This window comes from Pygoscelis adeliae, unplaced genomic scaffold (genome assembly GCF_000699105.1).
Source record: "Pygoscelis adeliae isolate BGI_AS28 unplaced genomic scaffold, ASM69910v1 Scaffold71, whole genome shotgun sequence".
Taxonomy (NCBI): Eukaryota; Metazoa; Chordata; class Aves; order Sphenisciformes; family Spheniscidae; genus Pygoscelis; species Pygoscelis adeliae.
In genome coordinates, this window is record NW_008824356.1 from 5,219,083 (window position 1) to 5,244,929 (window position 25,847).

At 51.4% G+C, this 25,847-nt stretch overlaps 2 protein-coding genes across 2 annotated transcripts in view; one reads left to right on the top strand and one right to left on the bottom strand.

The window, feature by feature from the left end:
* The window catches only part of DLST (dihydrolipoamide S-succinyltransferase (E2 component of 2-oxo-glutarate complex)), an 18,844-nt gene extending 2,767 nt beyond the window's left edge, over positions 1 to 16,077 (top strand). The window contains 14 exon segments of the mRNA XM_009319486.1: positions 4,035 to 4,146; positions 5,497 to 5,545; positions 6,604 to 6,659; positions 7,021 to 7,095; positions 7,494 to 7,549; positions 8,246 to 8,357; positions 8,863 to 9,018; positions 9,305 to 9,390; positions 10,001 to 10,098; positions 11,966 to 12,096; positions 12,677 to 12,750; positions 13,618 to 13,701; positions 14,233 to 14,400; positions 14,851 to 16,077. Of these exon segments, the coding sequence (XP_009317761.1) occupies positions 4,035 to 4,146; positions 5,497 to 5,545; positions 6,604 to 6,659; positions 7,021 to 7,095; positions 7,494 to 7,549; positions 8,246 to 8,357; positions 8,863 to 9,018; positions 9,305 to 9,390; positions 10,001 to 10,098; positions 11,966 to 12,096; positions 12,677 to 12,750; positions 13,618 to 13,701; positions 14,233 to 14,400; positions 14,851 to 14,985 (1,392 nt within the window). The 3' untranslated portion in view covers positions 14,986 to 16,077.
* A 2,802-nt stretch (positions 16,078 to 18,879) lies between these two features.
* The window catches only part of RPS6KL1 (ribosomal protein S6 kinase-like 1), a 12,288-nt gene continuing 5,320 nt past the window's right edge, over positions 18,880 to 25,847 (bottom strand). The window contains exons 4-12 of the mRNA XM_009319487.1: positions 25,582 to 25,706; positions 24,669 to 24,761; positions 23,766 to 23,813; positions 22,894 to 23,026; positions 20,646 to 21,575; positions 19,730 to 19,819; positions 19,491 to 19,573; positions 19,102 to 19,197; positions 18,880 to 18,990 (exon numbers count right to left, since the gene is read on the bottom strand). Of these exons, the coding sequence (XP_009317762.1) occupies positions 18,880 to 18,990; positions 19,102 to 19,197; positions 19,491 to 19,573; positions 19,730 to 19,819; positions 20,646 to 21,575; positions 22,894 to 23,026; positions 23,766 to 23,813; positions 24,669 to 24,761; positions 25,582 to 25,706 (1,709 nt within the window). The remainder of the gene's footprint in view (positions 18,991 to 19,101; positions 19,198 to 19,490; positions 19,574 to 19,729; positions 19,820 to 20,645; positions 21,576 to 22,893; positions 23,027 to 23,765; positions 23,814 to 24,668; positions 24,762 to 25,581; positions 25,707 to 25,847) is intronic.

Below are 25,847 nucleotides of genomic sequence, written 5' to 3' on the forward strand. Positions count from 1 at the left end.
CCTCCGCCGGCAGAGACCCTCCCCGGCCGGGGTCGGCCCGGTGCAGAAACGGCAAATAAACTGGTGTCCGCTTTCTTACGTAATTCCTGTGCGCAGTTTTCAAAGCAGTCGTTGAACCGGCGCAAACGGCAGTAACCTGTGCTGGCGGTGGCTTGGGCTCGCAGAGCCTAGTAGCCAGAGCCCGCTGCTTAAATCGACGCCGGGGCTGCTCTTGGCCAGCTGGGCCCTGTCGTTTGCTGACTTCTGGCCACATCTTACGTTTAAATAGCAGATATGCGTAGCTTTATGCGCGTACGTGTGTGTGTATATGTATGCGTGCACGTGCATACATATATATGCATACCTACAGGAGGAAAAAGATCACTTCTCTTCCAGGTGACCGGCTGAAGTCTTAGAGGATGAGATTTGCTTGTAGCCATCGCGTGAATGTAGGCAAGCAAGTGTTGACAGCTAATTGTAATGTTGAACATTTAACTATGTCATGCTTCCCCATAGGGCTGTCATATGTTCAGTGCTTGTCTCTGGGTGCTACAGATTTGTGTTTATAAATATACGTGTGTGTGTGTGTATAAAAGTGCACTATAAACAATTTATAAATAACTATATAGTTATATTTTGTTATACATATATGTAGATATAAATTTATTATAATGCAGTTTAAAATAAGCTTATTTAAGTGGCATTTTAACAATATTTAAGCTTTGTCATCTCTCAGTGGCGCTGTGCAATTATACAGAACGGGGGGGAAAGCCAGATGGAGTATTCAAACCTATTACAAAACTAGTCTGCAAATCGGGAGGTTATAGCTGAGTACTAGGAGGGGGAGGAGATAATTTTAGTTAACCCGCATGTACCAGAGAAGTTGAGAAGTCAAGACGGTAGTAGTTTGATTTCCATTTGAGTAGAGTTATGGGAATTAAGTTTTGACGAAGGGGGTGATACAGGCTTTTTGGAGAGATAGAAAGAAACGCCAGAATTTGGCAAACCTCTGATGGGAGAAGTGAGAACAATAGACACGTACAGAATTCGGAAGTGTAGGGTTGAATGGGAAACAGCGGAGTCAGCAAGAAACAACGAGGGTAGGGAAGGGTTGGCTGGAGTTCGATGATCTCATAAAAGAGAAAAAGGTCCTGGATATATACATCGGGTAGAAATTGTGAATGTGCACCAGTAGCCTGCATCTGAGCATGTAAGACTCAGGGCGCGGGGGGGGGCCAGCTGTTGAAGGATGACCTGAAAAAGTCCAGAGGAGAGCTAGTCTGAAAAAGGATGGTTTGATCAGGAGCTGCATTCAGTGCTCTGAGAATCAAGTCCTTCTATTTGTCTGGGGAAGAGCTTGTAAAGAACTTTCTCTTCCCTGTTTGATCCTCCCCACACGCTGGAGGAGTTCTTAGCCTGTCGTCTTAGTAACGGTATCCTTTACCACTCAGCATTGTTATCTCCATCCCATCTTAGCATCTGCCCTGCCGTGCTATATATAATTGTGTTAAATCCATGAAAGACGTGCGGTAGGGTTTTTCTGTGTAGCAGTGGTTTACACTCACCCTTGTTGTCAAAGCAGCAGCTGCTTTGCTTTGAAGAGGCCGGGGGCTGGAGAACGGATTGCTGCTTTGCCTGTCGTCAGAGCTGCCCAGCACTGGACTTCTGTTTTGCCTCTGTTGAAATTAACTGTACCCACCTGTTCAGTCAGTGTCCTTACCTGAACTGGTCCCTGTTCCCACTGTTGGAGAAGAAATCTGTAGGTATACAGGCTGTCGCTCTAGCTGATATATTCCATAATTTATTTCAGTGTGTAGTGACCTACTGGAAGGTGACGGCTCCTTGAAAGGTGTGGCCTGGGATGCTGTGTGCCAGGGTCACTTTGACACAGCAACAGTTATAAAAACAATGCTGAGAAGTCACGTGAAACGGGGGGGGAAAATTAATCACTTGGTACGTGAGTCACTAGCTAATTAGACCAAGACTTATTTCTCCAGTGAGAAATAAGGCCAGTCAGGCATTTCCCAGAGCTGCACATGCATCTCCGAGGTACTGTAGTTAAGAGATGAACACGCAGCGGTTCTGCAGAGCGCGAGACAGAGGAATATCAGTACCTTTTATTAGTGGCTTCCTCCTCACATTAGAGCCCTTTCCCTCATTTCTTAAAAGACAGAAGGGTAGAGTGATACCAATTTTTTCCTTAATTTTGCAGCAGTTGTGGAACACAGACTTGGCACCTCTCGTGGAAGAGAGCTGCAGATGTGTTTTCTCGCAACGATTTATTTTAGGACAGGCCTTGTAAACTTTTTTTTTTAACCTTACAGTAAACCGGTGCTGAGGAAATAAAGTTGGCTGTTTCTGCTTCAGTCTGAGGCTGTTCCTCTTTCTTGACAAGTTATTGCCTGGGATGCTAGGAATACCTTTAACCACTTTTTTTATAAAGCACCCAGGAAAACGTTAATGGGCAGAGGGGAGCTCAGGTCACTTGATATTTTATTTGTGATTGACTTCATATTTTCTGGAACACTACAGAAAGTGGGAAGAATTTGATAGATACAGGAACTAAAATATGTGCTGAGGATTGTGGTGCTTTAGACGCTTGACCAAGCGGAGTTAAGTTGAAGATCAGTTGTCTTACTGATCTCAGCTTAGGGCTGGCTCTACGCAGACCAGATCTGAGTTAGCAGGGGGCCAGTGCTGCACCAAGATTAAGCGTTGTAGCGTTCACGATGACTCTGCAAAGTCTGCACAGTGCTCCCTGCTTTCCCTTCCCCAGCCAGACCTGGGGCAGGGGCTCCAGCGGGCCCTGCTGGAAGCCGGTTTTGCAGGACTGTTGGTCCAGGGTCATTGGTCCCTGCAGTGGACCGGCAAGCAGGGTAGCTGCATGGCACTGTGATGGAGCTCCTGAGCTCTGCCAGACCCAGGCTGGCTTAGCAGCAAGTCAGCCTGGCTGCCTGCATCCTCGGCACAGCTAATCATCGATCATTGAGTTGACCGTGTGTTAATATCCGAGAAGCCAAATCCATCAGTAAGTTTGGGTAATTAAACTGCCAAGGGGTCGATTCCAGGCCTGTTAGTAGTTTTGATGATATGAAGTGTCCACTGAATGCGTTTTTGCATGCTACAGCACTCAGTCCTGCAGACGGTGCAACAAGCTTCAGTGTCTCTTTGGTCCTTGATCTTTATGTTGTCTTATCACACACAGCTCCACAAATTATTTTGATACTTAAGATCAGTTATATCCCATCCTGCTTGCTCTGGTGAAGCTGAAATCAGGGCTTGTACGCAGACTTCCCTTCAGACACTGAAGATGTGAATGAAATCTAATTTTTACCTCTTACCTTAGCTGCTGGATAAGGGTGCTTTGAGGTGTTGAGTAGCTGTTGTTCCAAACTAGTCAACTGCATTTTAGTCATGGTTACTGTGATATTTTCCTATAGCTTTTAAAGAGTTCTTAGGTTCTCCAGATCTGCAGGTTCGATGCTAGAGAAATGTATAATAACAATAGGGAAAGTAGCTGGAATATCTTGAAATGTCTTTTGAGGAATGTTACACTGCGCTAGGAGTGCAGTCAATGATCACATGGGGTACGAAGTGAAACATCACCAGAAGGTGGAATTTCTGGCTCACTGAAGGCAGTAGGAATTTTGCCATCAAGGGAAATTCTGGCCTTCTGGAGTTCAAAGGCTCCATAGCCTACAAACAAACAAACAAAACTCAGAAGCTTCATTCGTGACTGTAGGAGTGAACATCATGGGATGTTTTTTCATCATATCCCAGTAGCTACCCTTGACCTTCTCATTCATAGCAATGAGTCTTCAGAAATCTTCCTCTTAAAGAGGAAAGTATGCGTGAGAAGGTCAAAAGAGATGGAGCCACAACTGAAAACCATGTGCATCGGGTGTAACATCACTTCACAGGAAAGCATCCTGGAAGGAGACAAAGCGAAGAGAAGGGTGTAGATGCTCTCACCATCTCCCGCTCTTGCACACTATGGGAAAGTAGCATGCCTGCAGTCTGGAGCATGTGAATGGTGGGTCCTGTCTCTGATCCAGGTCTCGTGGGAAAACCAAAGTCCGTCTAGGGTGGGGCCATCTTTTTGCAATACTGATAGTTCCTCTTCTCTCTGACAGGGGAACTGTACTCTGGCAAGATGCTCTCTGTCTGGTGAGTCTTACGCTTTTATTTCATTTCAAACTACCTAGACAGAACAGAGCTGATGGTGGAAATTGGTAATAGGTTTGATTGGGGTTTATTTCTGTCAGTTGTGTAATGAAGAAACAGTTGGTGAAATGAGCTGTGTTTCCATGTGAGTGCCTCCCTTGCCTAATGTACATGCTGCCCAATCCATTCGGCTCTGGTGAAGATTTCACAGCAACAGCACAGCGTATTTCAAGCATTACACTGCTTGAAACACATGCTGTTGCAGAGCCTAGCTCTCTAATAAACTCCTTTGAAAATGATGGGTGAATGTTAAGTGACATGTCAAATCTAGTATGCCTGTGAACTCCTCTTCAGTGCTTAAACTGGATTTTCCCAGACCTCTTGTTTTTTCTAGCTGTACTGTGTTTATATAGCATTACATCACTCACTTCTGATTCCACTTTGAGGAACCAGTTAGATCTGCTTACCTTTTCCGGTTTCTAGAGTTCCAATATCAGCTCTTTAGCAGGGGGTGGTGTCAAAATTGTATCGCTTTTTTTAAAAATCAAGTGGGGAAGTGGTTCTTCCTTCTGGCATTGTGTAATTGAGATAATTATGTTCTCCCATTGCTACGCAGACTCTCTTTAAGATCAGTCTGGAAAACTGCCCAGTGCCCTGAAAGAGGCAAAGGACAGGAGTCCAGTTCGTAATAAAAATTGCAGTGTCAGGGCATGTGAGCAGTGTGGGAAGGGGACAGTGGGGTATGTGAAACTGATGAGCTATGCAAGTAACCTCCCTGCTGTGAGTTTTGGAAAAGAAGTGTTCTTGGGACAGGGGGTGGACAGAGAAGAGGGATGATGGTGGCTTGCTACTCTGCCCTACACCCTGTTTTCATTCTTTTTTTCCTCCTTACCTGTCCATGCGACTGTGAGGCTTCCCGGGGGTGCCTCTTAGGGGACTGATGTCTTGCTCCTATTAGGAGCCCCTTTTTATTGGTGAGGATAACTCAGCAGCAATTGAGGTTTTAGCAGTCCTGGAGGTGTCCCTCATAGCTGTTTCCTGGTTTTGTTCTGACTGGGGTAGCTGCTGCTTTGTTTGCCCTTTTCAAAGTTATCCTTATTAGCTTTGAGGTCAAGATATAACTGTTTTTCCCATCTCTGTAAATCTAGATGAAGACAAGACCACTGTTCTTGGCAAGCTCTGGGCAGGTTTGATGGCACTGAGGTGCCTCTATATGGCTGTATTCCCCACTTAGTCCCAAGCTTCTTTCAGGGTGGATGGTGGTGTCCTCTTCACTCTTTTACTTGATGGGGACACCTGAGGGCTGGAGGGCTGGATAATGTTCCTGTGGGGTAACACCATTCTCATTCACAGGTGTGGCTGGAAGCCAGGCACTGGCTTATACCAACAGCAGGAAGCTTGTGTAAGTATCCCCAGGAAAGCTGTGTTGTGGAGAGGCTGGGGCTGCTCTACCCCTGATAAGATTTGGGGGCTGGGAGACAGAATATGTTGACTGTCATAAAATCCCTGTGCGCGTCATAGGAGCGTGGAGCTAGCCTTAACAAAATCTAGGTTTTGCACATCAGGAACTGTGGCGTGCTTAAAGAAAATAAGCTTTGTTTGGAACCAGATACAGAGGCGGGGAAGGGACAGGAATGAAGAGATTGGTGATAAATGGATCTCTAGCCTTTGATTATCTGACTAGAAGTCTTACTGGCTCTATGGTGGCCTCCTGGTTGGATTTCTGTCAGGAGAAGTGGGGTGGTTCAGGGAGCTGTTGTTCATATGGCAAGGTTTGCGTTGCTGAGGTGGTCTTGTAAAAAAGTGTTTGGGGAAATAACCTTAAGAGCGCATCCATAAAAGCCTGAAATGCTGGTCTGTTTGCACCAAGTCACCTGTGTTAGAGGAAATGCTAAAGCATGTTTGCTTCAGGTTTCCAAATGTGGTGTCAGTAGGTATAAAAAATATCCTTTGGAATGCTTGGGATTGCCAGCTCTCTGTGGAGGGACATGGTGGAGAGAAATAGCTGTCTCTTGGATGTATTGCCATAGGCAATTTATGGTGCTTTCTCTTGGTTTTGGAGCAACCTAGCAACTTCTGTAGAGATGACAGTCCTGATCCGTAGGTAAAAAATGGTTGCTGCAGTAGTCTTGGGTGTAGGGTGGGCTGGCTAGATCAGCCTTTTATCAGTATTTAAACCACAGGGGTTCTGTTGGGTTGTCTCCCTAAATTAAAATTCCATAAATGTCAGTTCTCATTGGGTTTCTGAGAGCACTAGTGATGGTAAGCTGTAATGTTTCCTTTCTTAGTGGGATTGCTGCAGGTTGAACAGTAAGTAGGAGTCCCTTGGAACAAATACATCAGAACAGCTGAGCAGCCTTTCAGATCAGTTAAGCAAATGTAAATTCTGTACTTGAGCTTGGTGACGGCAGCCTGCAGAGGAACGTACTTCTGTGTTCATATCTTTCTCTGTTTCTGCAGAGTAAATAGCTCCAGTGTCTTCACTGTCCGTTACTTCAGAACCACTGCAGTACGTAGTAAGTAAAAAGTCAGGAGTCAGCGGGATGGCTCTTGTGCTACCTGTTGCTGTCCTGACAACAGCTGAAGCTACCTCTTCCATCTTGGTCTAGGTCCACTGCTGTCCCCCCTTGATGGATGGCTGAGGGTTTATGTCCCAGGGCCCTAGAGATTTTGTCTGGCTTTCCTGTCACAATGTGACTTTCAGTCAGATGGGAATTTCTCTTGTGTTTAAATGTTAATCGGTGTTGAAGCAGGAAGGCGGCTAACATTTGATGTCTGTTGAACTACCGCCTCTAGTAGAGTGCTGCTGACAAGAATGAAGCAATGCCATAACTTTTGAGCTCTGAATGCGTTCAAGTCTGTCTGTCTCTCTCACAGGGGATGACGTGGTTACGGTGAACACACCAGCCTTTGCAGAGTCAGTCACAGAAGGAGATGTCAGGTGGGAGAAAGGTAAGCAGTTGCCTCTTCCCTGAAATTCTCAGCACCGTTGCTGCTGCACTGGACAGCTTGGGGATGGATCGTACTTCACTGGCTGACAGCCTGCTCTGTGCCTTTCAGTCTGTGACAAATGAGGCAGTTAATTGCAGTTCTTCGAAGGGGTAAGGATTGCAGGTACTGCCTCGGCACCTCTCTGTCATGGGTGATGTTGGGTGAAGAAGGGTGATGTCTAAAATGGAATCAGACTCTGACTGTGCAGTGGATTGATTGTTTGAGCTAGACTTTTCTTTAGAAGTTGCAGAGAACTGGGGTGAGAAAATTCTGGGTTAGTGGGGGAGACTGCTGTGGGTTAAGAGGGGAGGCTGGAGCACACCTCCCTCCTCACAGTGGTCTTCATATCTATCATTCAGCTGTTGGAGACACAGTCGCAGAAGATGAAGTGGTGTGTGAGATTGAAACAGACAAGGTAGGAGTTTTTTGGACCAAAACTAGTTCTTTAGCGGGTACCCTGTATGGCTCCTCTCCTCTCCTAGAGCCTGCAGGCCCTGCCTGTCTTTCCTGCTCCCTTCATGGAGAAACGCTTTTCTCATCTAGTATGGAAACTGGCTGTGCCTTAAGTGAGAATTCTTTGATAACTCTTCCTTCCTCATACATTTGATTAAGCATCAGTGGTGCTGATGTTTGTTGGAGCTGCAATTCCACTCCTCCTTCCAATTTCAGTGCCCTAAGCTTTGAAACCTGTTTGTGTTTAAACAGAGGAGAAATCTGCAGAGCCATAGGATGTCTTCAGATTGTTTTAAATTTAGCCTTTAAGTTTACTCACTCCTTAAAGGACTCTTAAGCTTTGAAGTTCTTGCTAAAACTACCTACCAAGTTCTGCTTCCGGTGTTGCTGTCAGGAAGATGCTGGTAGCAGGTCAATTCTTGATTGTACCCTGGAGCAGGAAGATCAGGCAATACGTTACACTGCCAGCATCTCCTAAAACTTCTAAGTATTGGCACAAAATCCAGGTGGAGGGTGTAAAAACTGGTGCAAATGGTGCGAGACACAGCCGCTGTCTGTGCCAAATTACAATGTGTGTTTGCGCATATTGGCATCTTCTCTTGGGCACTTGTTCTCCATCCAATGTTTGGGGGAATTTCACAGATTTTCCTTTTTGCAGACATCAGTGCAAGTTCCAGCCCCAGCAGCTGGTGTGATTGAAGCCCTTCTGGTACCTGATGGTGGCAAAGTGGAAGGGGGGACACCTCTGTTCAAACTCAGGAAAACTGGAGGTAAGTCAGCCATGTATAACTTGTACAGGCCTTCCTGTTTCCACCGATCTTTTTCTGAAGATGGAAGCAAGGCATTTGAAGGGATCCTGAGAGAGGTTAAATGTTTCCTCTGTCTGCCTCTGTAGCTGGAAGAAAATACTCCTATTCTGTTGTCCATTAGAAAAGCATAATTTTAGTCCTTCTGAGGGGGGAACTTTCCTTTTGCTCCCTCTGGAGGAGACTGCAGCTCTAAGCTAAAATTAGTTGAGACTTCCCCTGATATAACTCCCTTCTCCCGCCCTCTTCTCTTTAGCATCCAGTCTCCTGCACAGTGAGGAGATCTAGGGTGTTGAGTAAAACACTTTCACCATGGGATCCTTTTGTGGTGGCTCCTATCAGTTCAGTAGTGCTGAGAACATAAAGGCACTCTGCCAGAGGGTTAACTTTTATCAGGTTGGTTGGACTTGGAGATCCCTGACAGTGGAAGCTAACGTTGCCCTTACCATGGTTCTTCCTTGTCTTTCAGCTGCTCCTGCCAAGGCCAAACCAGCAGCAGCCCCTCCTCCTCCTGCAGCCCCTGAACCTGTAGCTGCGGCTGCTCCTCCCCCCGCTGCAGCACCAATTCCCACTACAATGCCACCAGTGCCACCTGTGTCAACTCAGCCCATCGACAGCAAACCAGGTGAGGCAACAGCTGTTTTTTCCTATTTTCAAACCTCTCTTCCTTGGGGAGAGTGTGTAAGGTAAGACGGCAAACAGTCCAGCGTTTATGGTGAAGGCCTCCCTGCATTATTGCCCTGCATGCTCCAGACTGGAGAGCTGAGTTATGCCTGGTACCTGCACAGCCCAATTCAAGGCTGCTTCCGTGCTGTGGTGCTTGAGCAAGGAGCTCAAACAGGCTTTCTACCTCAGGGCGTTGCGATCAAGCCCTGGCTTCCCTTTTTGACTGACGTGTTCTTTACCCTCAGTGTCTGCGGTGAAGCCGGCTGCAGCCCCAGCGGCAGCCCCTCCTGGGGGGGCAGGGCCCAGCAAAGGTGCCAGATCAGAGCATAGGGTAAGCTGTGGGAATAGGGGCCTTGCCAGCACTTCTGTTGCTGGGTGGCAACTTGTTCTGGCATAAGCCTTGAGCTTTCCGGATGTGTCCATATCTACCTGTTCACACCCAGCTCAGTGGGGCTGCGACAGATGGGGAAATACTCTACGTGAGGGCACCGCTTAGGGGTGGGGTGGAAGAAGAGCCAGGTCCGATCTGACACGGGTCTTTTCTAGGCAAAAGTCTTGTCCTGAACTCTCCTGACTGAGTGCAGAAGGCTCAGTGTGATCTGCTTGGTCTATCCACAAGCCCTCAGCAAAGGACTGAGGCTGCTGCACCTGCCTTGTGCGTTCTTAAGAGAACATGGTTGAGCAGCCCGCTTTTTTAGCAGTCTTGCTCTTCTCACATTAGCCTCATGCTGGAAACTGTGTGTTGAGCTGGGCAGCTCCATAGTGAAATCAACTTATCAGCTGGTCATGCTCCTCAGGGAGACCTGGGGTGAAAACCTTGGCCCTAGGCATCCATTACCAGTCAACCAGATGGCAAGAAGAAGGGCCTTTTGAGTTTCTTCTGTGTTTTGCACCTTGGATTAACTTGAGGCAGCTTCTGCTTCTGTCTTTTTAATTTTCAGGTGAAAATGAATAGGATGCGTCAGCGTATTGCTCAGCGGCTGAAAGAGGCTCAGAATACTTGTGCCATGCTGACCACTTTCAATGAGATCGATATGAGGTGAGGAGCAGACTTCTTTTTCCCTTTACAAGTAGAAATAGATGTAGGCAGTCATCTTTAAATTAGCAGCCAAGACCTTGCTGATTCTCTTTGGAGAGATTGGCAACACGTCTTTTGGGACCTTTTTCTTAGGTGCGTACCACCGTCTGCGCAGCTTCATCAGGACCATGTTGGTGTTGTGGTGTGAGGGGTACATAGCTTCCTAACGGCCTGTCATTCCTTGGGAGTCATCTGCTGCTTGTAAAAGGGGCAATCTGGTTCCTCATTCTGTGCAGTTCTTGGTTGAGGACTGGTAGACGTTGAGCAGAAGAGCAGGACTGATTAGTGTCACTTGTATAGTGGCTATTAGGGGACACCAAGATGGAGCATCTGCTTTCTGCCACCCCACCAGGTTACTGCTGTTGGAGGTAGGCATATTTAGCTTCCTGTGAGATGGTTCCCCAGGGCTCACCAGCCTTTCAGGTGATCAGTACATAGGTCTGAGGCCCTTGCTGTCGGATGGTGCAGCTTTCCAGAGATGGACTAGCATCCTTCTCCATCCCCTCCGGGCAGGTGGGGGTCTCCTGACTCAAGTGCTTGCATGGACTGAGCACACTAATGGCTTTGGAGGGTGGGCAGCTTATGTTACAGTGCATTAAGGGGAAATTGTGCCCAAATCAAATTGCGTTGTGAAATCCTATTCTGCTCCTTAAGACAAAACATGTAAATATTTGGGTCTCAGAACAATAAGGTTGGCAAAATAGTCTTGATTGGAGGGGAAGTGCTGCAGCTTTATCTCCTCTCAGAGGCTCATTGAGGTGTCGCTTTACGCTGCCCTCGGGCTCTCATTGCATCTGGTAATCTGGTTTGGATTGATTGCTGTGAGGTTGACTCCTGAGGGCCCGTGCTGGGGCCTCCTGCTTCCCGCGGGGGGTCAGTGTCTGAAGGGAGGAAGCAATAATGAGCCAGTTTCATAGCAAACCTCGTCCTCATTGCTGCAGTCCTTGTGTCTTGGGAGGCACTAATGTCTTTGGGTGGTAATCCTAGCCCTAAACAAGGTTAGGCGCAGGAAAACAAACACTCTAAACCATGGAGACCCCTGCCCCTTGCTGAAACTGTCTCTTCAAAGACCCAAGGTCTCCGGAGGGGGGAGGGATGGGCTGTGCAATTCCACAGCATCTGGTATTAGCCTGGAATAGGCAGAGCTTGTAGCCACAGCTTGGTTGAGTTTTTGTAAATGGCCTCTGTTCTGATACATAGAAGCAGTGGAGAAACATAATGAGTCTGGTTGAGGGCTGTGGGTGGGCTGACACCCACTATCATAGCACCTGGGAAGATTTCTTTCATATTCACTCAACTCCTAAAGCCAAAGAGTTGGGTACGGAGGCATCGTCGTGCTGGCTGGCGCTGGACTTGCACAATGGTTGAAGTCTTTTGCCTTGATCACCACGTGCATCTTTTCTGCTCTTGGCATTTCCTGGTTTTCACCCTTCCAGGGCTGGTCCAGCCACACCTTGCTCTCTGCAGTGCCTCACTGGTATTGGCAGTGGTGTCTCCAGAGAATTGGTGGCAACGTCAGGCCTAAGCAGGAAATATGCCATGCCCCATCTTGCTTTTGTGCTTGGCAGTCTGGGCCAAGCAAATTAACCCTGTCCTGTTGAGTTTGTGGTCCAGGATCAGTTCCTGTTAGATCCTTTGGCGGGGTCCTTAGAGCCACCCTCGGCCCATTTCACCTGTGACATTTGAAGGATTTTTCAGCAGACTGGGGGTTTGCCGGTTGGTGGTGCAGGTTTGCAGTCCTTGGGGCTGGCACTGAAATCTATTACTGAGTGAGGGAACAGTGTTTTCTTGGACTCCGTGCTGACCAGCATTATCATGTGTTTTGCAGCAACATCCGGGAGATGAGAGCCGTACACAAGGATCCCTTCCTGAAAAAGCACAACCTGAAGCTAGGTTTCATGTCAGCTTTTGTGAAAGCTGCAGCTTTTGCTCTGCAGGACCAGCCTGTTGTGAATGCAGGTGAGTGGTGACCCTTGCTGGTGAGTTGCACGTCTCGCCAGTGAATGTGGCAGAGTGGGAGAAAGCAGGTGGCCAAGTCCATGGCAGGGCTAATAGCTTGGGCAAGCAAGTCAAATATGCAGAAAAAGGGGGGACAGTCCTATGTGCTGCGGCTGATTTTGCTAATGCCACTTATGTAGGTAGAGGACAGCTTGCCAAGAGGGGCTCTATTAGGAAGGGGTTGCCAGGAGTGGGGCTGGAGCCATGCGTACGCAGCCCGCAGAGGGAAGAGCCTGCTGGTTGGTGTAGAAGTAGCTGCTGTAGGTGCGATGCAGTTCCTGGGAGGGTGTCAGAGGTGCTTGCTCAAATGCAGAAGAGGAAAATAACCAAGGGGATGTCTGAGGGGGACTGACCTATCTGGACTGTGTTTCCTTTCTGTCTATCCTGATGGTTCTACCACAGGTGCAGTGAGGGCTCATTCTTCTCTGGAGTTATGTTTAAGCTAGAGATGAGCAAGTTGTTACGATTTTGTGGCTACTTCTGGCCTCTTGAGCCCTTGATCTTGGGTACTGCATGTGTAACAGCTTTTTTCTCCTTCTAGTGATTGATGACACAACCAAAGAGATTGTGTACAGGGACTATGTGGACATCAGTGTCGCTGTCGCAACTCCCCGGGTAGGTACCTTGGATGCTTTGGCCATGTTTCCTGCAGCCTCAGGTCTGGGATGATCATATACTTTGAGCCAACTCAGCTTTGAGCTCCTCTGCAGCAGAAACTTACTGATGAGATCAATCTTCTTGAGACATCTGATACATTGTGGACTGCTGAGATGGGTTTTGGGAGAAGATGGAAGACCAAGAATATTCTGCCACTGTACTAGGAGATGTAGTAACAAGGCCAATATAGATCTTAGTGGTTAATGAGTAGGGCTGAGTTAGGGAAACCCTTTTTTTCATGGACTCATGAGGATATGGTGTAGACAGTAAAAGCTTTGCATGTCCTGTCCTTTGGCTAATCCTGCTGTGCTGTCCCACCATTTCTGTAAATCACATTGCTGCTTCAAAGAGATGTTCCTGTCCAGGGAGAGCATGGGATGGAGATACAGATGTTGAATGAGTTGGCTCTGTTTTGAGGCAGAGATTTGGCCAGGACTGAAGTTCTGTCACTGCTCCCAAAGTCCAGGGGAGGTCCAGCACGAAGGGACTCTGCTCTTCTCACCTAGAAAGAGGTGGCAGCTGAACTCTGCCCAGTGCCTCACCTGCTTTTATGGACGTGGAGTTGGATCCAGACAGGCTTGGTTGATTTTATGAGATGGGCTTACAAAGGCAAAGAAGATGTCTCATTTATGGTGTCAGCCCTTGGTGTGTGTCCTGCCAGGTTTCCCAGCAGGCTGCCAGGGTGTGAGGCAGCTCTGCCAACCACCTGCTGTGGGCTGAGGAGGAGGCAGGAACTCCGCTGGGCTGAGGCCAGGCTCCTGCCTGATAAGTTATCTGTGTGTCGCTGCGGTGAATTTGCTGATCATGCACTTTGCTTCTCCCTAGGGTCTTGTGGTCCCTGTTGTTAGGAATGTAGAAAACATGAATTTTGCTGACATAGAGCGTGCTATCTACGAGTTGGGGGAGAAGGTAAGGAAAGTTGGAGGTTTTTCTGAAAAGGGTTGGGAGGAATGGGAAGAATTGGGGGTACTAAATAGGCATGAATTGATTCGGTCCCTCTGTGTCATCATCTCTGACTTCTAACACACTGAGTTGTGCTGTGGGGAGTGATCCAGTTACAGCTGTGCCGTACAGGAAAGACCTATCTACGCGTTGCCCTTCCAGAAGACCGCAAACTATGCATTAGTGACATGATGTGTCTTCACCTTTGTCTTTAGAGGCAAAGGCTGAACTGCTTTGGGATAGAAGTCCCTGTGTCAGTCTCCTGCAAAAGCCAGAGTTGGAAGCGAAGGCAAGAGAATCCTTCCCCAAAGCCAGTAAATGTTCAGATCTAAAGGCAGGATGCATTTTCAAGTAATTAGTGCTGGTTTTCAGCTGAACAGATCAATAAGTGAAGCTCTTGCCATCAGCATTTATTCCTGGAGAGTGTGAACATCCAAACCCTTGTCCTTTACCTTCTGTGATCTGTGTGGCTTTCTAAGACCTTACTTTTTCTTTTAGGCACGGAAAAATGAACTGGCCATTGAAGACATGGATGGCGGCACTTTCACAATCAGCAACGGAGGGGTTTTTGGGTCACTCTTTGGGACACCTATCATTAACCCACCCCAATCTGCCATCTTAGGCATGCATGCTATCTTCGACAGGCCTGTGGCTGTGGGAGGCAAGGTAGGTGGAGCTGCACAGGAGGTTTCAGTGAACAGAGGAGAGGGCTCAGTGGGATGAGGACCATAGCCCATATGCTTTTCCTAGGGGGTTGGTGTCAATTTCTAAAAAGCTTTACTACGAAGGAGGAGCAGAGACTAATGGATGTAGGGCAGCTTTGCTGGCACTGGTACTTGCCTGAGGTGTGCAGGAGGCCTTGTCCTATCCGTGAGGGGGAGAACTGGATAATCTGCTTAGGTGTGGGGAGGAGGAGGAGGCTGTAGCCTTTGTGATGGAGCACAGCTCCAGAAAGGTACCTAGTCTTGTGTGGTGTGGACCCAGCCTGGGTGGTGGTCAGTGCCTGGGTTGAGTGAGTGTGGGTGGGTAATCCTGCCAGGCAGGACACATCCAGGAGGGCATCATGCAGGCAGTGAGGCTGAGCTCACTAATGCCTGTCTTATTCCTCCCCTTCAGATCGAGGTGCGGCCCATGATGTACGTGGCGCTGACATACGATCACCGGCTGATTGACGGCAGAGAGGCAGTGACTTTCCTGCGCAAGATCAAGGCAGCGGTGGAGGATCCCCGCGTGCTGCTGCTCGACCTGTAGAGCAGCCACACCCCCACACAACCCACCCAGGGCAGGGCCGCAGCACCAGCAGGGGCGATGCAGGGCATTCAGGAACTGGCAGGGGTCATTCCAGTCTCCCTCCCTCCGGCTGTGATGGGAGCTGTCCTGGAGGGAATTATGGGGATAGCTCCTACCTCCTTTCCTCTTCTGTTTAACGAAGGTTCAGTTTCTCACGAGGATTGCTATGCAGTGGGCCAACCACTGAATGGCACTCCCTTTCCAGAGCCATCTGTATGGCATCCTCTCCCTCACAGCACCAAACTCTCACCTCCAGCTTGTCCTATACCAGTGGAAACTGCTTGCTGCTGCTGTGCTAGGGTACCCTTCCCTGCCGCTCCAAGGCAGGTTCAGCTTTATTTCCTAGCACTGAGGTTCCTGGGAGAGAGAGGAGAGGAAAGGCTACTGTTCTGTCCCTGTTTTGTTTGAACATATTTCACACTCATCTGCCTTGCAAGAGCAGTCTGGAGACCCCCAGGCCGCTTGCAGCAGAGGTTTTCATCGGAGCAGGGCTTGAGGTAGGTGTCATGCCTCTGGCAATGCCCTCGTTACACTCCCTCCACAGACAGGAACACAGCAGTGGCAGCTCCCCTGCTTTCCCTTGGAAATCGTTTGTCTCTCTCAAGCCTGGTCACTGTGGTGTGAATGTTCATGTCTGGGTGGGCAGAGCCCGTGACCTCTGTGGAGGTAGCACTGTTCCTGGGGGCACAACCCTTTCACCATTACATGCCCGACACGGGGGTAAGAACCAGCCCCCCGCAGCTGTCCTTGAATCACAGCTCACTGGCCGTGGATCCGGCTGCTGGCTTCCTGCGTGCAAGGGCTTGGCCTGCTACCAGCAAAGAGGCAGCTGGGGTGGGCCAGGTCTTTAAGTGTAATGTATATGCCAGCCCAAGGCTGCTGGTTTTGGGGGGAGGGGGGCAGTCCTTAATCTGATAGCGCACACATGTATTGGGGAGTGAGGGGGTTGCTAGTGCCTGCAGAGTCTATTACTCTTACCCTCTACACAGAACTTGTAACTAAAATATTTAACACAGCCGATTTTAAATGAAATAAAACGGGGCAACGACTGTGAGGTGGGGTATGTTTGAGGGGGTGAGCAGCAGCTCCTGGGCGAGGACTTGGGCATTGGCAGCATCCCTAGTGTAGCATAAGAAGCCTGTTATCTGGTGGTGAGAGAAAAGAGGGTATGGGAGCTGGGCCCGTCCCTGGTAGTACTAAATTGAGGCTTCTCTGGCTGTGAATTCTGTGCTCAAACCCTCTTGGGCACAGAATTGGCTCTTCCCAGCAGAGATGAGGTTTTCAGGGCTGGAAATCATCCTTTTTGTGGTCTAGCAACAGAACTGTTACAGATGGCAAGGAAATCCCGGTATTTGCTAAATGGCATGGTGGCCAAGAGGGAGAACTGGGACAGGGTCTTAAAGTACAGGTCTAGAGCCGGTTTGGTTTTTCCCTGGTACAACAGGCGTGTTGTAAATCATGAAAGTGGGAAAAAGGCTGTTGAGGGTTGCAGAGGGAGAAAGGAGGCAAGATCAAAGAAGAATGGTAAAGCAAAAGCTGTCTGTGGTGCTGAGAGCATTTCTCCAAGGAGCTGTCCCTGTTGGAACAATACGAACTTGTTCCTGGATCATGGTAGGGTTTTTCCAGCTCTGACATCAACTTGAGAGAATGGTTTGCCCTTCCTGACTATGAGTGAAGAAAGCAGCCCCTTTTAACAGAAAATGATTGCGCTCACAGCTGGCATGCTGACAAAAGGGAGAGCAGTTGCTAGCACTGGTTCCTACTGGTTCCTACAGCTTCCTGGCAGCTATGGACAAACCTGCACATGGAGTCAGCTTTCCTCTGACTGCCCCTGGTTGAGGTGGAAGGTTAGGAGGAGAGAGGAAAAACCCCTTCCCTGTGCTGTAAGGGAGGACAAAGAGTCTAGCTGCTCTTGCACAAATAAATTGAATGAAAGAGAAGGTTCTGATTAAAAAATGCTGCTAGCAACCAGTCCCCTGTGCTGGTTTAGGATACAGAGGGCCCACCTTGACTTTGTACCTGAGCCTGGGGAAGGGCAATGCTTGTATTCTGTCTGGAGCTGCAATAAATGAGGCCTTTGAACTACCCAGGGAGTGAATGTACAGTCAAGCTCTTAAAATGATGCAGCCTAGCAAACTGCTTTATTTAATCTGCCCTGTTGGGGCTTGGTGTAGGAGTGTCATGCAGCTGCTGTGCTTGAGGTTTCCTTTTTTGGACCCCCTCTGCCAGCCTAAGAGTCAGTCCTACTGAACCTCCCCTGAATGACAGGACTAGGAGGCTGGCGGCCAAGGGGGGAGCCTGCTGCTGGAGGGTTCAGCCAGTGCAGGCTGCCCTAGAGAGGAAAAGCCCCAGGCTTAGCTGCTCCTGGCATCTGGCCTGCTCTGGCATTAGTGGTCAGCTCCCTGGTTAGTCATCTTGCTTCTGCGCAGCCTTTGAGGTGTCCCCTGCCTTTGCTGCGGTGGGAGATGAGTTTCTCCGGGGCTCTGCTTCCCTCTGGTGGACAAGCACTCCTGCTGCTGCCCAAGAGCCAGGCTGAGTCAGCAAGGAGCAGGGTGTTGCTGCTGGTGGCAAGCAGGAGCTGGAACCAGCTAGCCACAGGAAAGTTTCATTGGTGCCAGTCATTCCTTACTCTCGGGGACGAGTGAGCAATGGGAGGGAGTGCTGGGAGAGGAGGGCCAAAACTACAGTGCTGCCATTGCTGGCTTGTCCTTCAGCCTATGGCTTTGACTTGCACGTATGAGCACAGCAGCTTCTGCCTTGGGCTGTTGGCAGACACCTTTTGTTCATGCTTCTTTTTCTTCCATCCTGGTTTGTATTTACTCCTATCCTCCTTCCATCAGTGCTGGTTCTCAGAGTTCATCCCTTTAAACCCTCGCTGTTTGTTCTACCAGGAATGACCGTGCTCGAAGCACAGCAGTGAGGGCAGCAGGGCTGCTGTCCTGCCAGCAGAAAGGAGCACCCAGGCACGGGAGGCTGGAGCCAGAATGGGTAACAACGACAGCAGTCAAGGCTGGAAGAAAACACAGGCACTCTGTGCATTTTCCCAACTCAGATGCAGCCGCATGGCTGTGTGGACCCAAGAGGCCACGAGGCAGGCAGGGGCACAAGGGGCGATGGCCAGGCACTCAGTGCCACCTTCTGGGTTTTGGCTGCAGGGTGCTGACAGCCAGTGGGCAACACCAACCCAGGGCTCCCACGCAGGTTTGAGACAGATTTGGGGCCCTCCCTTGCTCAGCCCAAGCCTCCCTGGTCCAGCTCAGAAACAAAAGGACACTTCTGCAAGCAGTAACGAGTGCTTTATTCTTTTCAGAGGGCCGGGGGAGAAGAGCAGAGGGCTTCCTCCCGTCTCGCCCCCACAGCAGGCATTACACGCACACACACACACGCACGCGGCCAGGGATGGGCACAGACCCCAGGCTCGGGCACCAGCCAGCAGGGCCCAGAGGAGATGCACTTGGAAGCCACAAAAAAATAACAGGGCAGGGGGGTCACCGTGGTAGCAGCAAAGGTAAAAAACTATAAGGAGGGAGTCCTAGGGTGCAGTGCTAAGCTGAGCAAGGGATGCCCCAGAAGGGGAGCATGGCCCCTCCCCAGCAGTGGGCACCTGGGCTCCCTTTCCCACCAGGGAGGACCTAGAGGAGAAGACAGCCTGGCTCAGACCTCAGGCTCCTCTCTCAGAGACACCAACAGAGACAGAAGAACACGTAAGCCTGCAAAAACCTCATGCGTACCCCACCCCGGGGCAGCCCTTGCAGGCAAACCTCCCCCAGCAGGCAGAGCTGCCAGTGTCACCTGTGGTCACAAGTGCCAGGACAGTGGCTCTGTGCCCAGCTCCCTGCAGGAAGGACAGCCTGCCTAGCCCACCAGCTTGTTCCACGGGATGGCACTGAAGAAGGAGTGGGACTTCAGCTTCGCCATGCCACCTCCTCCAGAGCCCAAACGCCGCTTTGGGTTGTACTGTAAGAGCTGCAGAGAAAGGGGATGGGACAGCAGGATGAGGAGATGGGGACACTGGAAAAGCTACCCAGGCTGGACCCTCTAGCCCCATCCTCCCTCCCATCCACCCAAGCCCCTCACCTCAGTGAGCAGCGACGTAGCAGCCAGGCTGAGCCCCTCTGGCAGATGCAACTGGGTGTGAGGTTGAATCCCTGAAGGGTGGTTTTGGGACAGTGGCTGCAGAAGGCAGAAGGTCATGGGTGAGTGGAGGCACTGAGGAGGGTAGGAGCACCCTGCTGAGCCTTCATTGCCACACAACCCCAGCTCTGCACAGCAGGATTTAAAACCCGGGGCCTTGAACACCCAGAGACAATGCATGGGCACTAGGAATCACATGCCTGAAGTAACCTGGCACGATGCCAAGGTGCCGGCAGGGCAAGGCACCCTCCCAGCCCTGCATGGCAGGGAGCTCTTGTGCTACAGTGCCACCTTCTCCTCCCCCCTCCTTGCACAGCTCCTCTGCCTCTTACCACTCCTGTCAGCAACTCATACAAGAGAGAGCCAAAGCTCCAGCAGTCAGCTGCTTCGGTGGGCTCCATGATCCCCCCCACTTCTGCAGAAAAAGCCAGAGAGGCATTAGAGCTGGAGGCAGGGAGCGCCAGTGGCTGTGCCGTGCCAGGCACATCTTGCTGCCTGCAGAAGCCCCCCCTCTTGCCCAGTTGGCAGCACTAGGCTGAGGGCAGGAGAAGGCAGGGGACGCGTCCCTTACCTGGGGCACTGTACAGCTCTTCCCGCGCCTGGCTGCAGCACTGGGGCTCCACTTCTGTCCACTGGCCAAAGAAGGTGAGACGGACATGACCTGCAGAGCAGCACCAGAGCCAAAAGCAGGGAGGTTAAGCCAAAGCTAGGGACTCTGGTCAGAGCACAAAGCCAAGCCATATCCCCACAATTGGGAACAGCCAGGACACTGGGTCCCTGCCATGCTCTGAACCCAGAGGCACTGTGCATTCCCTGGCTTCCCAGTGCTTGCCCCAGATGCCCAGCAGGCCCGTGCAGCTGGTGAGACTGGTTAGGTGGGCTCCAAGCTCGCGGACCTCAGGGCAGGCTGTAGTGAGGAAAGAAGCAGTGCCAAACAGAGGAAGGTTAGCTTTCCCCTTGCAAAGCACTCTGCATTTTTACTTTCCTAAGCAATTTGTAGCTCTCCAGTTTGCCCCAGCTGTTGCTAGCTGAGCAGGGATGTGCACTTGGCTTGCACTGACAGTGGTACCCATGGCTTGAAGGGCTGGGCAGGCTCCAGAATACCCCAGTGAGCAGTAACTACAAGCAGGGGAAAGCTGAAATCCCACTAACCTCAGGCACAGTTCAGCTGGTCTCAGCTTCCCCGTGCTGGGATTTCCCAGGCAGCCGGCCCCCATGTGGGAGCAGGGGCAATGCATGCCTGTGGCTGCGCCCCCTGACTCTCCCACTGCAGAGCCATCTCTTGTAATAACCGCTTGGAAATCCCAACTGAGACAGCACTTCCAGGTTCAGAAACATCCAAACCTCCCCAGAGTCCCCCCCCCCCCCCCCAAACAAACAAGCAAACTCAAGAAAGTCCACGTCCCTGGAAATGGGGCAAATGGCAGTCTCCCAGCCGAGAGGCCAACCTCCTTCTCCTTGGGGCAGCAGCCTGGGGCACTACCTACCGGCTGCATCAAGCAGCAGGTTCCTGGGGTTGAGGTCCCGGCACAATACACCCTGCTGGTGAAGTCCCTCTAAGGCCAGGAGGATTTCCGCTGCCCACAGCTGTACCTGCTCCTCCTTCACAGCCCATGCTCTCCGACCATGCCCACGGGAAGCCAGAGACTGGCACCGTCCTGAGAGCGGCTGCTCTCTGAGCTGCCCACAGGTCAAGCTTGCTCCCCGTGAGGGCTCCCGCACCACTGGGTCAGGCCCACAGGGCTTGCCAGAGCTGGACGGGGCAACTTCCACACGAAGCTGCCTCTGACCCGAGGAGGTCAGGAGAGGCCAAGCCCAAGGGACCTCAGACACTTGCTGAGATGGCGGCTCCCCTGCCCCTGGCTGGCCCCCTCTCACAGTCTTTGGTACGGGGCCGGGTGTCTGGGGAATCCTTTCACCAGCACGTGACCCGGGGTCTTGTTGGGAGGCTGCTCTCTCCAATACGCAGCCCGTGCCGCTGGTTAGAGCATCCCAGGGGTAGATGACCAGGCCCTGGTTGGTAAGGTGGCTGGAGCCTTTGGCTGATGCTGCTGGAACATGGTCCACAACGCCAGACATAGCCTGGGTCAAGCTTAGATCCTGCCCTCCAGATGCAGCCCTTGTGCCACCGGCAGGAGCCAGGCGAAGCCGGCAGTGGTTCCCTGAGCTGGGGTCCATGGGGTCGGGGGACTGCTCCCGAGGGGGCAAGGCATCAGTGTTTTCCAATACTCGGTGGGTCGCAGAGCCTGGGAGGCCACTGCCTGTCCAAGCAGAGAAGATGGAGACTTGGTTGCTGCCCTGGGAGCTTCCCACACCGTCCTCTCTGCCACCGTCCCTCAGGGCTTGAATGGTGTTTGAATTGGCAGAGCCCTGCTGGACACAGTACTTGGAGCGGAGGTGAGACCACAGCGTCTCCCCTGGAAAGCGGAGAGAAGAACAAGTGATGAGGCAGAAAGCATCCCTGGTTGCCCCGCTGCGGACACGGCCCATTCAGGCAAAGGGCACGGCCGAGCATTGTTAATCTCCCCAGCGAAGCTCAAGTCCATGCAGAATACTCCCCAGCCCTACAAGCACACCATGCTCAATGCCACACCTCCCCCGGGACCTGGCACACCAAAGGCTCATTCCCCCCTCCTTTAGCAGCCCTGCTCCCCTTTCTGCACAGTCTCCTTGATCCCAGCTCTGCCACTTCCATGTCACAGGCCAGCCACATCTTCACACATGCCCCCGATCCCACCACCATCCCCACTTTCCCCTGAAAGCCTTTCCTCCCCACGTGACGGCGATGCTAGAGAGCTCCCACAGCATGGCACAGAGCCCGTGGGTCAGCAGTGAGCCACAGCAGTGGGCCCTGGCGCCCACAGCACACTGCTGGGCCTTCCCAGCCTCACCACATTCAGCTGCTGGCTGCTTTCTGCAAATTCTACAGCAACGCATGAGGAGATGAGGCTGTTCTCCAACACACGTCAGCCTTCATTTGCCATTGCTGGACTCCAGCTGCTGCTCCCTACACATCCACGCAACCAGCAGAGAGTAAAGAAGCTCCTTGGAACAAGCCTCCGCCTTGTCACAGTTCTTCACCAGGATCTGGGACAAGCCCCAAGATTGCCTCCTTGTTCTACCCAAACCCCAATGTGCTCCCTGCCCTTTATGCCCCAATTCCCCAACTCCTCTCTGGTCTGATCTCAAAATCCAGTGTGGCCTCTTCTTTTGTAACGAACAAATGTTCTATAAAGGTTTTATCAAAAGATTGTTTTGTTCTACAACATCCAGGTGAACTACTTCACTTGGTTATCCTTCTCCATCATTCTCCCGTCATGAACAAACAATGCCAGTAAAATGAAAAGGCTTTTCTTTCCAAGACACTGGACCACATCAACCTCTCTTTACCTCAAGGCATGATCATTCCCTCCCATGGGACTCAGTGGTCCCTAAGGCTAGTTTCCATATAACACCCCTACACACACAACCTCTTTCTCCTTGTAGGTATCCACAGGCCTCCCCAAGTCAGCTCTTACCAAACCTCCAGAATCCCCAATACAGCTGAGCAGCTCCTTCCACAAAGTCTCCAAGCCCTGGTACCCATCACCCTTCTATGAAGAAGACAGCTTGTGCTGTCACCATAAAAAGCAGTCCCAAACCAGCAGAAGAAACATATTTGAGACTTTAAAGAAAGGGAGGCTGGGGATAAGAGCAGGATGCTCCACAGATGAGAGACATGCTGTCCCTACTCACCCTGCACGTGCTCCAGGTGGAGGAAGATGGAGTCCTCACTCACATAGTAGCACAGCAGCTTGACCATGAAGGGGACCCCATGAGGGATGATGGTCTGTCGCTCACGGGTCTCCACAAGGGATTTGGGGAGGCTCTGAGGAGGTACAGGTAGATGGACGTTACAGCACAGTAGAGGCTTGGACTCCCTGCAACCTAGCACCTGGCAGGGCAGGAGGCCAGCCAGAAAGGTAGCGTGCCATTTGCTAAGCCCCACGGCTGCCCCGCTGCGTCACCTGCAATGGAGCTCCCTGTCAGCCCCCAGCACCCAGCTGTGACAAGGCAGGGCTCTGCAAAGCTCTGCCAAGGCAGAGTGCTCCCCACCTGCACTGCGGGACCCAGAGGACACTGCTGGTCCAGAGCAGTAGCCTTCCCCTGCAACTGCCCCTGCTTCCTTCAGATGGGAACCCGTCATCCCAGCCCTCTCTCCTCTCCCGTCTGGAACCGATGCTTCGCCCTGTCATGCCAGAGCCTCCTTGTCCAATTATTAGAGTCCTTTACTTCTAGTTCCAAGGGCACTGGAAAACGCCCTAGGACTTGTACTGACCACATCTCACCCACCACCTGTTTCAGGGGTTGATCCAGATTAACATGGGCATAAGGCTTGGCTTGCAGCATTACAAGGCAGAGTAATGGATGGCCGAGGAGAACCACTTCCCTTCCAGTCACAGAAGATGGCTGAGGCAGCCAAAAGAAGCTTTATGGTCAATGAAGTTCCTGTAACACTTCTGTGATCTACTATTTTTTGGTCCTGTCACCTGCCCCAGCCATCTGCTTGGACAAGGAGGCTCTGGCATGACGGGGAGAAGCAGGCAGATGAAACTGAAAATACCCACCTTAAGTATAAAGGTCCCACCAGTGGCCGGATCCTGGACAATCTGCACCTGGGAGCAGTACATACAGTTCTGGTCAGAAGTGGCGAGTGCTCCCACCTCAACACACAACCTACAGGAATGACCCAGGGACTCAACTCTGGAACAACAAACTCCCACCCAACTAGAGGAGCTTGGTGGTGCTCAAACCCCTACCCTTGAAAGACAAAACACAGGTTATTAGCAATGAGATAGCCACGGAGCCAGGGAGTAGAGAGTTAATTACAGAAAGAAGTGACTCCCACACCATTTTTGCTTCCTTCACAACGAAGGGTTTCACACTGCTCCTTCTGGGCTCTGTGGGGGGCACTGGGCTGCCCACCTGGGCCTCGGCATGACAGGAGGGCCACATCAGTCCTGATAAACTGGGATGGTGTGAATGGCACAGGAGAGCAACATGCCAGTGTGTGTATGGAAACGGTAAGCCATCTTCACTCCAAGATCATGAACTACTACTGCTGTAGTAGTTGATCATGATCCACTACTAATTAGTTGATTCATCCATATAGCTTATCTTCTGCTGGTCTAGATTATCCATAGGAGTCCACCATCATGGTACCCAGGCATCAAGCACGATTCCGTGCATGGGAAAGAACCGGATGCATCAACTTCCTCGTAAATATCTTGGGAGATCTTGTAAGCAAAAGGAATGGGGACATTAACAGATTTCCCAGCTAACCCCTAAAGGGTCTTGCATCCTTGCCTGCGAATTTTCCTTGGTGGGAATGGTGTGGATGGTAACCCTCACGTTCCTTGGTGGGTGCGCTGGGGGCCAGCACCCCCATCCCAGCCGCCAGGACCCTCCAGGTTACACTCCCCTTGGTCCAGCCCCAGCCTCACCTCCCCAGTTCCAGGTCGAGCCATTACCTTATTGATCACTCCCACAACCTTACACCGCCTCAGATTCTCCACTGCTGAGCTCAGCGTCCTGATCGGCCGGAAGCGCAGGCTGCTGTAACCCTGCAAGGCGGTGAAGAAGAGGATGAGGGACCTGCAGATGCTACCGTCCGTGAGAGTGGGTGGGAGAAGTCCCCGTATTTTCCAGAGCGGGCAGCAATACTGCCAGGCTGGTTAACATCCAGAGACAACTCTCCAACCGCCGTGGTTGATTCCTAACATCAGCTGGACCGTTTTCTTGGCCAGCGCCTGGATTTCTGAAGTTTTCAGGGAAAGTCTGCACCTGCAGATGTAAAATCACTCCAAAATTTACACCTGGACCTGGACTGCCTCAACACTAAGGGGATCTGTACAGAAGGTAGTTGTTCTCTCGTCCTTTTCACCAGGCCCCGACCCTGCCCGGCCTCACTCCCCTCTCCCTTCATTAACCACCTCCTTCCCACAATGCAGCAAGCAGCCATCGTCTTTGGTTTCCATCCAGATGGGAACAATGACAGGGAAGACGACATTTTTAACATCTGACAAGGTGGTTCCCACCAGTGGCTTCAGTCCCACCGAAAATGGCCATTTTTGCTACGATGGCTGCAAACTAAAACATACACACCTCGGGGGAGGGGTCCTGGGAGCGCCCCAGGCAAGCTGGGCCCACCTCAGCTCTTTGCTCCAGGCAGGGTGAAGGGCTGCCAGCTCCCTCGCAGCCACCGGCATGCCGGGACGCTCTGCAGCTGATGTGTCTGCCATTTTCTCTACGCCACCTTACCACCATCTGGCAGAGGCGGTCGAGCAGTCTCAGCGGGGCTGCTTTATGTGCGTGTGTCCCAGGTTTCCTAGTGCCACGGGTCCACTGCCATCCCACCCGTGCCGTCCCACGCCAGTCCCTCACCGTGGCGGTGGGGTTGCCACCCCCTGCAGCCCGCTGGAGGTGGCAGTTGAAGATCTCCTCCGCACGCCTCAGGTACTGTGTGATCTTCCGCTTCACGGCCTCCCGACGCTCCTTGTTGGGGTCAACTGCGGGCGGCGCAGAGGGCGGGCGTGAGGGGCCTGCTGTGCTCCCCGGAGGGATGTCCCGGCCCCCTGGCCGTGCTCCCCGGAGGGATGCCCCGGCCCCCTCGCTGGTTTCCCCGGAGGGATGCCCCGGCCCCCTGGCCG